Here is a 12,808-nt window from a genome sequence, read left to right on the forward strand (position 1 = left end):
GAGGTCATCTCCATGCACCATTCCAGCCTGGACAAGCCTTCTGCCTTGGCCAATGCACAACAAAGACAAATCTGCTCCTTTTCGAGATGTGTTCTACTGGGTAAGTGACCAAACAATCACTATTTCGGAAAAAAAATATACATTTGTAATATGTGTTTGGTGACAACAAGTCAGACGCAAACAAACATGACCGCCACGGATTAACCCACTTTCACTTCACCTTAGTGAGGGGGTCATGTGTTAGATGTAAAGTTGCAACATGACAAGCCAGCTTGCTTGTCTTCATCAGTGTGGCCTTTAAAGCGTTTTCTCCGGTTTCCTCCCACATTCCAAAGACATGCATGTCAGGTTAATTGAACACTCCAAATTGTCCCATAGGTGTGATTGTGAGTGTGGATGGCTGTTTGTCTCTGTGTGCCCTACGATTGGCTGGCAACCAGTTCAGGGTGTACCCCGAATCCGAAGCTTTAAAAAAAAAAAAAATAGAAAAAGACAATCAGGGACCTAAAACATGATGTTAAGTTTCTTAGTGCCATTCAGGTATACATTTATTATTTCATCTGAGCTCCAATTCAACTCTTCTGTATATAAGGGATGGATGAAACCAGTACGTTTGAGTACATGGCCTAAAGTTCTCTCCAGGGGTCAAATTGCTGCATCAGGTGTTCTCTTTGATGTGAAATGAACAAAAAGCATCAGACAATGCGTGTGTCTGCTGTAATCCAGCTCGCTCCCGACCGCCTGCGAGTTCCTATTCAGCATGTGGCAGCCTATAAATGCGCTTATAAATAATCCATAACATCGAGTGATCTTCAAAGGCGCCTCAAGCAGCACGGCGCGGGAACTGAAGGCCATCGCGTGTGTATTTATCCTTTTCAAATGCTCGTTTTTCATGTTTATTATATGATATGAGCATTTTTTTTTAAGAGCAATTTTGAAATATTTGCACGGTGGGCCAACTCAAATTCTGCCCACAACCTAAATTGCAACCAAACTATCCATAAAATGATTACCTTTGACAAAGCAGGCTGCTCTCAAAAAGGATCTCACGCGTACACGGTGGAGGTGTACCTAATGATTTGTCTAGTCAATCACAACAAACCAGACACAATTTTAAAACATTCCTTTCTTCGTTATTCTTGGTCTTTTCCTACGACGATGATTCATCATTGCCATCTCAGGAAAAGTAGGCACCTTATGGTCTCTGCCTCGTGAACGCGCATTCCCGCACAGGTGGACGTGCGCGCGCATGGCAGGGAGACAAAGAGGACCTCTCGCTTGTTTTGATCACGTCAAGAGCAAGAAGGAAAAGGAGGAGGAGGAGGAGGAGGAGGAGGAGGAGGAAGGGAGGGAGGGGGGGGAGGGAGGACTCCCGTTCGCGCGCCTCTGAATATTCAAGGTGACGTCATCCTTAGGCCAGGTGCATCGAGCTGGAAGGGAGGTGGGCGGGGAGGGGGCGGAGTCTCAGCGCTCACTGTCAAGAGTGAGTGACAGGTAGTTAAAGGTACACTCGGGGTGAAATACAATAACTATTTGAACCTTCATCAATATTGATTGAATGAAAGATACTTTAACTTACCACAACTATCAGTGACAAAACAAATCCATTCATTAAGATCATCAGCGCGGCACTAAAATAAGCTATTCTTCGCGGGAGATAAAGAATATATGACTATGAGAACAGTTATGTTGTGTTTCCTTTGTGTTACTGCATTGTTTGTATTCAATCCATTGCTAAAAAGGTTAGCGCACCGCAGCGTAGACGCTAATTAACATCAGCATTCAGCGAGCGGGCTGAAAGGCTCAGCTATGCTGTTGTTTTAAATACAGAGGTTTGTTTTGCGCTTAGTTTGGCAGTTAACATAAGGATAGAAGTGCTAATGAATAGCATTTATCTGGCAGTGTCATCGATAAAACTCACAGGTGAACGTACATCGTCCTTTGTGAAAAGCGACTAGAATGACTGCAGATTACCGAGTCCCTTACAGTAGCTGATCACTCTTTGTTTGTCTGCTGTGTTATACTGCCATCCGGTGGTCAAGTCTCCACACCAAAAGGCGCCGCAATGAATTAATTGTGACACAAACTGCTTCATTAATTATATATATATATATATATATATATATTATTTATTTTGTTTTGTTTTTGGTGGTGGCAACAGATGAATAGTAATGCCATTATTTCAATGGGAAAAAGTTGCGTTTATGTAAATTATGCCACAAAAGCATCCAAATTCTATTCTAAGCTGTAGACAGCAAATGTATATGCGATTTATGTTTCTATCACCCCTACCCCCCAAAAAAGAACAATTTATTCATAAAAAATCCATTTGTTGTGAACAATTTGATTTAAATTGCTTAATTAGTCCAAATGTAAGCACTTTAAATAAAAAAAAATATGTCAAGCCCACTTGTCAATCCCGAAGTAAACACCTGTTCCTGGTAGTTATATGACTTTTAATCCTGATTTGGATGCAAACGTTGACTCTTATAGACACTGTCTGGTCTCCACTGACATGTTGAGACGTGTCCTGCTCCTGTCGTGTCTCTTTAAAAGGCGCAGCCTTGCAGGAACAGGATCCACCAGAGGGGCTGGACCTTGATCGCCTCGCACGCTTGTGGCTGTCTGCGTAATATTCGTCCATGTGTGTGTGCGTGTGAGAGAGTGTGTGTACTTGTGTGCGTGTGAGTGTGAGTGAGCCGTAGAGAGCACATCGAGATACAGTAGAGTAGTAAGCCGGAGTGGAGTGGCAGATCTTGGGAGGGAAGAGAGAAGACGATGGCGTGCGCGCGACTTTCCGGGATGTTTTAAAGTCTTGCTTTCTCGACACGATCGAGGTAACAATTTCGTGTCCGGTTTGGAACTTTGTGCTTATTTAGGGTGCGATTCGCGATTGTCGTTCAATGTGTGTCCTCTCCCGCAGGCGTTTAAAAAGCAGTTTGAAGCGCGCGCGAGCGAGCGAGCCTGCCTGCAGTGGAATAGCAACAAAGAACGTGAGCGCGCATTGATGGGACGCGACTTTGACAGCTCTCGTTGCCGCCGCTCGTAAAGTCGAAAAGTAAGGAGGACAATCATGGCCGAGGCCGCGCTCCCCGACGCCGTGGCCATCGACCCGGACTTCGAGCCCCAGCAGCGGCCGCGCTCCTGCACCTGGCCCTTGCCCCGGCCGGACTCGAGCGCCGCCAAGCCGGACGCCCACGACATCATCCCGGAGGAGGAGGACGACGACGAGGAGGGCGCACACCACCACCACCACCACCAGCACGCGGCCATCGTCGGCGGCGTCTCCGGCGCGGTGACGGACGACCAGAGCAGCGGCAGCCCGCTGGCCGACGGCGCGCTCTCTTCGCCCGGCCAGGAGAGCGGAGGCTCGCCGCTCTCGGCGCACTCTCCGCCCGCCGCCTCCGGAGCGCTCGCCTCGGGTGGCCTGGCCGTGCAGCAGACCCCCAGGAAGGCTTCGTCTCGCCGCAACGCCTGGGGGAACCTGTCCTACGCCGACCTCATCACCAAAGCCATCGAGAGCGCGCCGGACAAGAGGCTGACGCTGTCGCAGATCTACGACTGGATGGTCAGATCCATCCCGTACTTTAAGGACAAAGGAGACAGCAACAGCTCGGCTGGATGGAAGGTAGGAAGAGTCTTTCATTCGCACGCACAACTCTATCAGCCCGGTCCCCCTCCTTCCTCCATCAAAACAAAAACAAAAAAGCATGTGCCTTATACGCACGCGCGCGAGACCCCTGCACACTTTTACGAGGGTCTATTTGGAAGGTCTGCTTCTCATCATGATGACCTTCATTCCCTTCTCGGTGAACAATTTGCAACCTTTGCATCTAATGAAATGTGCCCTTTTAGTAGCAAAAACACAAATCCGAGTGGTTTCCTAGTTAAATCCTATTTTAGCAGAATGCTAATCAAACGTGGTCGATTTGTATGATAACGAAGAAACTTAACTGACTGTATGCAAGTATCCAGGTCAAACTGAAACAACATGAAAATTAGCACAAAAAGTATACAGCAACACAAGTCAGGAGTACCAGGGCACACGGGAGATAATTTAATTAGATAATAATGAACTGAACAAACTGTATTATAAATGGTGGACAAATGTTTCTGTCGTTTAGCTCCAGACGGCGTGTGTGTTGCTGATTTGATTTAAAAACATACTTTCAAAAAGCCAGATTTTCAGACTTTCTCTCCATCCTAGAGCTGCGGTAAATTACATATTTATATATGTATATAATGTGTATTTATGGCGACTAGTACTCGTTCAGTGAGTACCTCGCCCAATGTCAGCTGGGACAGACGACCTTAATCAAGACAATCACTATAGAAAATGAATGGATGTTAAAAAGACAACGACGCCAAGTGAGGTAGCAAGAGAACGGGCAACGAGCATAATGCTTCAAGGGACTTACTAATTAAACCGTAAATGTATTTATGTGGTTTAAAGTGTCGAAATCGTACCGTTTACCACCGACACGGCGTAGGTGTGCCTAATGATACGGCCGTTGGTGACGTTTATGCAGCGGTCCTTTGTTTCTCCCGTTGCGAGCCACGTGCATGACAGTAGTTCTCCGAGGCACGGCGAGACAGAGAGTTGTAACCGGTTTATCTGGAAACACACTAGCCTCGTTTGTGTGCCTCCCAACGGCCATTCAAGCGAAATCCATGAAATAATGGCAAGGGCAGAACGTAAACATGTCGGCCTGCAGTAATGCCAGCACGTCGCGGGAAGATGTTTCACACAGGTGCGTGTGTATTTCCAACCAGATGCCAAAACGCCGTATGATGTATAGTGACACGTGTCGCCTTGTTTGCTATTTGTTATGTAAACCTCTGGCAGGGACCCGCCGGTGTCTTGGGTCAGGTAAAAGCAAGGTTGCTGCTGCCTCGAGGAGGGACGATTACATAACGAGCGCGCTTGCCGGGACTTTAGGTGAACCTTTTGGAGGGGAGAGCTTTGAAAGGCAAGGATCTGGAAGGGGGCGGGGGAAGATGTGCGGGCTGCGCGAAAAGAGGCGCAGCAGTCAACGGAGGAGCGACTGACAATTATGGCAAAAAATGAATAATTGACTTACGTTTAATTGGTTCTGTTTGTACTGTAGTATTCGTGTGTCGGACGTGTGGCGTAGTGAGTTGGTTCGTCTCCGGGTAAGCGGAAGCTTCTTTTGCGAGTGTTCTCATTTTGTATTCGTCAGTTTAATCAACGGCTGAGTGTGAGTGTGGCTCTCCTTGCCCACATGGGAGGGTATTACACACCCTTGACCGTTCCGATTAAATATTGCTGTGATCTGGCAAAAAAAGTTTTGTTTGTGTGTGCGTGTCAAGGCCGGGTCGGGTTTACTGTCACCATGCAGGGGCTATTAACTCCTGGAATTTCGGGTATGAGGGCCAGGCTGTGAGGGAGGGGGTGGGTTAATATTACACCTGATCTGACCGTAAATCTTGGCGGTCTTTTTTTAGTCCTCTTACCAGAAACTCTCACCACTACCAAAACATCAACACTTTGAGAACCGGGCAGTTTCGCGCGGCCGGGGCATCTTTTGTTGAGGAGATTTGCTGAGCAAATCCCAGTAATCCCTCTGGGTTTTCTTTCCCAGGTTACGTCACTTCATATCTCTCGTTGGCGATGTATTAACCTCGGCAAAACTAGGTCAAGAGAAGCCTAAGTCAGTCAAGGAAATATCTGATCACCTTATTTCCTAGGACCTGCTTAGCCGAGGTTCTAGAGTCGCAAATGGTATCTGGTATCGGCCATCTCTAGAAAATAACCAACTTGACCAGTGACCACCATTACAAGCGTGGTCATCTTCTTTTCTTTTTTTTTTATGAGTGCAGATCCTAGCACAGTCTGTCCACCCCCCCCCCCCCCCTAGTGGGTTACAGGCCAAGAGGGGGCAGGTCCAGAGTTGTGGAACTGCTGAAATGTGTGCTCAGAGTAGCGTCAGGCATTCGGGGAGGTGGCACTGACCCTCAAAATAGTACTTGTAAACGCGCTTGCAACACTCTGTATGCGTGTGACTTAAATCAGAAGATTAGGTGCATCTGTGTGTATTTATGTGTGTGAGAGAAAGTATTCCTGGCTGCAGTGAACTTTGCGCTCTGCTGTTACTTAACCCCGCTCTTCCCACCAGCTACCCGAGACCGAGTTATGTCATAGCCACACTCCGGTGCGCACACCTTTTCTGTCCACTAATTTCACTTTATGAGGCTTTTAACGCGCCCCACGTTTAAGGGAGACGCGTCGCCTTCCACCTCCGCCGATAACAGCTGAGCCTGCTCGGCGTGTTTTTAACCTTTGCATACTTGCCCGCATGGGCAGACATGCTCAGACGTATGCGGCGCGCTTGCCTGCTCATGTTAGGGCTCATCAGCGCTCAAACGGGCTCCTGATTTCACAATGAGCCTCAAATTGCAATGCGGGCCACGACGCCGCCGAAAATGATCAAATTCCACTCAGACACATGTTCATCTGTTTTCATATATAGGGAGCAAAAAAGTACAAAGTAACCGGAAGAGAACATACTGCTCGATCTACTTAAATACAGTAATTAAGTATTCATACTGCTTGGGAACACAATCAGACGGGCACTGTGCCAAAGTGAAGGAACCCTACGAGAGAAGGTTCGACTAGAGGAAGGGGAGGAGGTGACAGAGTTGGGGGAAATTAACAAGCTTTGCTCCCAAAATGGTGTAATACAAGTGCCCTCTGGCTGTAATTCCCAATGGAGTGGTTTGTGAGAGTGGGGGTTATGAGAACCCACCAACTCCAGGCAGCCCCTCCGAACGTCTGAATATTGTGACCCGGCGCGGTCGGCCTCCAGGCTCTGTTCTGGTTCCATTTCCAATCAATGGGCAGTTGGTTTTAACAAGAGAAGCCCGCCTTGTGTTTGGACTTTAATTGATCACGCATTCACACTTCTAGGCAATTATGTTTAATTTGCCGCCATGTTTTTGGACCGTGGCAATTACTTTACATGACAAGCCGGAGGAGAAATGGACGAGGAGTGGGACGAAATATCGATATCGCTGCTGTCCTCCATCTATTTGGTCAACAAACCGAAACGATCAATAGAAACGCGTTTCATTACGTCATGCAAAACAACACCGGCCGGGCCAATGTCACTTAGTGAAGAAACACTACACGCATGTGTGTAGTACATTAATACTGTGGTCCACCGGTGTTGTTTTGGTCAGGATGTACACTACAAATGGACCATTTTTTAGCATGTAGACATAAATGCTAATGGTAGCTATTTCAAAAACATTCAGTATGAAGCGGCTGAATCCCCGTGAATGGTTTACTCAATCTAATAATCCAACAAATAAAATATCAAATTTGATTAAAATGGTGAATGGAGTGCAATTATATCACTCTATTCTTGATCATATGTTTACAAAGCCATGTTAGTCATTCAAACGGATCGGAGTATAGCCTACCCTGGCGCGTCAAAACACGGAAATGTTAACCTTTTTAGTTTCAAATAACTTCAACCTCAAGGATCCTGCATCGTACCCTGGCCAACAGCAGAACAAAGGATATATTTTCTCTTTGGTCCCATTTTAAATCCATCTATGTCGCTAGTAGCCACCTCCTAGCTAAGGCTAGGTTTCAAATTCTCTTTCATTTGTTGCTAGCACGGTGTTAGCCACTCAACTGCGAGACATTAGCTGGCCAAATATTCCTGTAACTATTTCTGAACGTCTGCTGAAATGAAAGGCAAGTATTTTTTTCTTTTTTAGGCGGTACCTAGTGTAAAGAGTTTGACAACCACTTCTCACTTAATGAGGATAAGCAATAGAGAGAAAATTCATGGACTGTTCAACCAAGAACTAGCATCGACAAAGGCCGGTCAACCAGTCCTTTCATTTAAAATTCCCTATGAACATTCCTTTCCGTACAAGATCCTGTCGAGTCTTTTGGCCAAAGTTCAGCCACAGAATGTTGAAAAATGATCATTTTAATTGGAATGAAACAGTCTCGGTGAAAGCAAAAAAAAAAAAAAAAAAAAACCCCGATGTAGTTACCGCCCTCGCCCTCCCGGCACGACCCGTTCTCTGTTCAAAGACGGCTCTCAATTATTCAACGCGCTCAGGAGGAATTCAGAATGCCGTATTAATTTTTAAGAGCTGTTCTTGGCTAAAGGCGCTTTTTTTTTTTTTCACGTCGTCTGTCTCTCTTTCCCGCCCTCCAACCTCCATCCCTCATTATTTTCCTGCTAGCGTCCTCGTTTGTCTGGATATAAAATGCGGCGTAGGCAAAAAAAAAAAAAAAACAGTTTGGGGTTCTAATGAAAGGAAGACGGAGATTTTACTATTCTCACCCGTTATACTTTGACAACTACTTTGGAGATTTTTTTTCCATTTTTCTCTAGCGCTTATCCTTATTAGGGTCAGTTGGGATGAGTGAGAGGTACACGCTGGACAGTTTTTTTTTTTCTTCAGTTTTTCAGTAGGCCTGCGTATGATGATTGACTCACACGGGTTGAGACGGTACATGCAGGATTTCATTTACATTTCGTGGAAACTCCCATGTTTGTCCCGTTTGCAGAGCTAACAAAATCAACGGCTGAGCGCCCTCCAACCCCTCCTAATTACCATTCACTGCTTGTTTTGTGCAAATTAAAACCAAAGCATCTTGCGGTATGTATTTCGAGCCTGTTGGAGTCGGTGACTTTCTAAGGGAACTTGCTGTCAAAGCAGGCCTCTCCCGCTCGAAAACGGGCAGCTCAGCAGTTTGGTACGCTGATCTTTTTTCCCACTGTTGATGCGTGAACGTAATGTTTCGGTCTGGTAATCGAAGCAAAGTGCAGAGCTGAAGTTGCAAGAAAAAGTCCAACGCAGTTAAGCGACTTGTTACAAAACACTTCTCAACTTGTCCAGTGGTACTGCAAAGTTCTATTTGTAGTAAACTTGATCAGCCTTGGGTTCCATGCGTGCCGAACCAATACCATATGAGTGATGTAAACCGCCGCCGCTGCTGGATTGCTGGGTAGGAGAGTAAGCTCGCATTACTGCGGGATATCGGTTTTATGATGGTCGTGACATTCGAGGTTTGGAGGTTACGGACATTGCAGTGAAAATATTATCTGGATATTTACTGGTTGCACACGTGCGAGTAGATGGAAAAATTTAGGGGCAGTCTAGAGTCCCGACAGTTATAACATCATTAAATAGAATGTGAAGAATTTAACATTTTGTGCTTTATTATTTAATACTGCAATACAGTTCATTGCGCTGCTCCTTCTGGTGTGACAATCTTGGCCACCAAGGGGCAGTATACAGTCATGCAGAAACAAACGAAGAAGAATAGTACTTCTTACTACGTTAAGCGACTCAGTAAGATGCTATAATATTATCTGTTGCTTGGAGGATTTTAAAACAATGACTACCGATGCTAACCGTTAGCCCTGTCAATGTCATTTCCCATTATAGATTAGCATTAACCTAGCGGTCTTTCTTACGTTTGGTTATTTCAAATACACAACTTGTAATTGTCTTCATTTATATAAAATTTGACAGTTAACTAAAACTGGGAGTGGCACATAATCCACAGTCTTATCTTTGCTGCAGCGAACCATTTTCTTGCTGCCCACATTCTCCTCCAGCAATGTAAGATTGCCCCCCTATAATTGCATTTAATGTCCGTAAAAGGAATTTGTTTGCATCCCTCTTTATAGAGAGCTCTGCAAACACGCCTCCATGTTTACATACCGTACTTTTCATAGGTTTTCCTCTCAAAAGAACCGAGATATTGAATGTGATAACATTGCATATTTGCACTGTGGGGACCTATCATCTCATATCTGTTTACATTTCTTGAACCCAGAGCCATCAGCTTTGCCCGTTCTCTTGTCCTGTTTAGACCTCCTACATAACTACTGAACAGAATTGGCGGTTTTTTTTGACAATAACTGAAGTTGTTGTTTTTTTTTTACCCCCCCCCCCTTTAAGATCATCAGAATGGACGAAAAATGACTACCGAATACCGGGCCGACTGGAAATTCACGTTATGCTGTCTGCGCGTTATTCAAAACAAATAAAACATGAAGAAAAGCAGCAATTATACACATGACACACACGTGATTCAGTCTACACAAGACGCCCCTTCAAATACTTGCATGCACACCTTGGCTTTTCAATACTTGTCAGGATCACTTCGACCAATTTTATACTTAAAAAGGACACTGCGGCAAGTCGATACGTGAGCATGCATTAACGCCGGCTACTTGTGCCGGCTCAGGAAAAGGGTTGGTTGTTACTCATCTCCATAGCATCTGTCAAGCAAGTTGGGAGGTCACTTGCAGTTTGTGAAGGCAAATTGACATATTTTTTCTTATTTTAAACTAAACGTACGCATTACCACCAATACAATCACAATAATAAGTTAAAAAAAAAAAAAAAAGCCCTTACACCAACATTTCCTTGTAAGCAGGATAAGCAGAACAACAAGTGTATTTTGCCTTGATTTAAGATATTCAAACTTGGTTATATTTGAGTTTTTGCATTGTACCTGCAAACCAGGAAAAAGCCCTTTTTGGATGGGCAATGTAAAAGTATCTCCACACTGCAGCAGAAAGGAAGCACAAAGTGCCAGTTTGGCTTTAAAACTTTAATTTGTTTTTCTTCCGAGCCCGTCTTTTTCAATTACTCAGTCAAGACAACGTGGCATCACTGAGTCGGCAAAGACGGCGGGCTGAGCTGCTCGTCCTGATTAACAATTAATCGACTACGATCAAGCTTTCTGTGTCAGGAAAGGGGGGGGGGGGGCGAAGTAGGGGGTGGTGGCTCTTTCAATCGAGGTGCGCATTCCTTCTCAGTTATGCTTCTAGTGCAGATTGATGCCAGCGAATTAAAGCCGGATTAACTGTTTTGGTGGCCTGCTAAATTGAGCTAATCCAGCTGTGCATGTCCATTTGTGTCTACATACACCCCCCCCCCCCCCCCCCCCCCCCCCGCTCTGCATATTATAGCTACATGGTCCAAATATTAGCATCTACTGGAGAGGCGCTTATTTTTTCCAAGTAGTGGACAAGGCAGCCACTATTGAAGAAATATGCTAAACCATTTTCTAAAATATATATTTTTTACAGTATACTTGTTTCTGTAATGCCTTTGCACATGGGAAAGGAGAGCCACAGTCACACCTATTGTTGGGATAAACTCCCGGTTTCTTTCAACTCTGAACAGCAGAAGAGAAAATGGATGGAAGACTTACTATTATTTTAGAAAGTACACTTTCTGACTCCAGTCTGAAGGCAGTCCCACTGTGCCTGCCAACCACCTGTCCAGTCCTCAATGCAGGCATACAGAAATCCCGTAGGTCAACATGTCCGCACAATGCGTGCCAGTTTGTAGTATGAGCTACAACTGCTCTTGTCGAACACAAGCTGGCCTCAAATGTTCTGCATCCTCCATGCGTCATTAAAACAGGGGAATGATGTTTTCGGTTCCTTTTGGATGTCAGGTAATTAGTTCCCACAATGGTAGAATGCGGACTTTGGTTCTAGTCCAACACACATGCTAGCCTCCAACTCACAACTCAGTTAATGGCATTGAAAGCTGGTTCAGGTTCTTGACCATTCTGACCATGTGATCTCAAACACAACCCATCGGTTTCATGTCCCTGTTTGTGTATATCACCTGACGTATTCACATTTGCCAGTTTGATAGTATTCAAGTGGGATCACTTTTTTCTCCCAAGTTCTTTTGGAAATGTACCAGTTTCCATCCATCCATCATCTACCGCTTATCCGGGGCCGGGTCGCGGGGGCAGCAGCTTTAGCAGGGAAGCCCAGACTTCCCTCTCCCCAGCCACTTCAGCCAGCTCCTCCGACGGGATCCCAAGGCTTTCCCAGGCCAGCCGAGAGACGTAGTCTCTCCAGCGTGTCCCGGGTCGGCCACGGGGCCTCCCGCCGGTGGGACATGCCCAGAACGCCTCCCCAGGGAGGCGTCCAGGAGGCATCCGAACCAGATGCCCGAGCCACCTCAACGGATTCCTCTCAACGCGGAGTCCCTCCCGGCTGACCGAGCTTCTCACCCTAGTACCAGTACCCGTTTCATTTGGTTGAATCAGTCCACACCAGAGTTTGATGACCAAAGTGATCACATGATCAGAGTTGCTGACCAAATCCAATCTAGATTTACTACTAAATCACATGGTTAAAAACAACAAGGTTGGCACAAGCGTTGTACTTTTCAAAAAACACCCATAACCCATATTTTGCCCAAAAACGGCCACGGTATCTCTCCGATGCAGGGGTATCAATATATGTAAAGTGAACAATGCCCTATATCGTAATATATACACCACTTGTTATCCAAAGAAAATGTACTGTAATCCATTTGGAAAAGCAGGAGATGTGTCTCCATTTCATTTCCCCTCTCATCTTAACGGTTATCGTTTATGGGGACTGGGTAAACCTCTGTTTGCACACCTGGCTTTTATGGAAGTGTGTGTGTGCGGGGGGGGGGGGGGGAGATGTTGCCGTCGTTGATAAGGAAGAGAAGACACAATATACAAGGCAGTCAATTTGGGTCAATCTAATAAGTATGTCCTTGCGTGTTTGCTGACAGTGCAATAACTGACGTGACCTTTGGCTGACGATCCGACCACTTTGTTTGATTGCTAAAAGCCGTCAGAGCCGAGTGAATCTTCTCCCAAAACCAATTTGACTCTTTGAGAGTGCGGCGCGGGTGAAATCTGATCACCCAGGGCGGCGTCTTAACCTGACGAAAGGGAAAGGTCACGCTTGGACTGGTATCCCGGTGACCCAAAGAGAAAAGCCGGAAAAGATCAGTCGCC

General features: G+C 45.7%; 1 protein-coding gene across 1 annotated transcript in view; it reads left to right on the forward strand.

The window, feature by feature from the left end:
• The first annotated feature begins 2,577 nt into the window (after positions 1-2,577).
• The window catches only part of foxo3b (forkhead box O3b), a 39,965-nt gene continuing 29,734 nt past the window's right edge, over positions 2,578-12,808 (forward strand). Inside the window, exons 1-2 of the mRNA XM_086060564.1 lie at positions 2,578-2,837; positions 2,924-3,628. Of these exons, the coding sequence (XP_085916690.1) occupies positions 3,074-3,628 (555 nt within the window). The 5' untranslated portion in view covers positions 2,578-2,837; positions 2,924-3,073. The remainder of the gene's footprint in view (positions 2,838-2,923; positions 3,629-12,808) is intronic.

This window comes from Leptonotus elevatus, chromosome 18, assembly GCF_054856555.1.
Source record: "Leptonotus elevatus isolate MCC_2025b chromosome 18, RoL_Lele_1.0, whole genome shotgun sequence".
NCBI classification, from domain to species: Eukaryota; Metazoa; Chordata; class Actinopteri; order Syngnathiformes; family Syngnathidae; genus Leptonotus; species Leptonotus elevatus.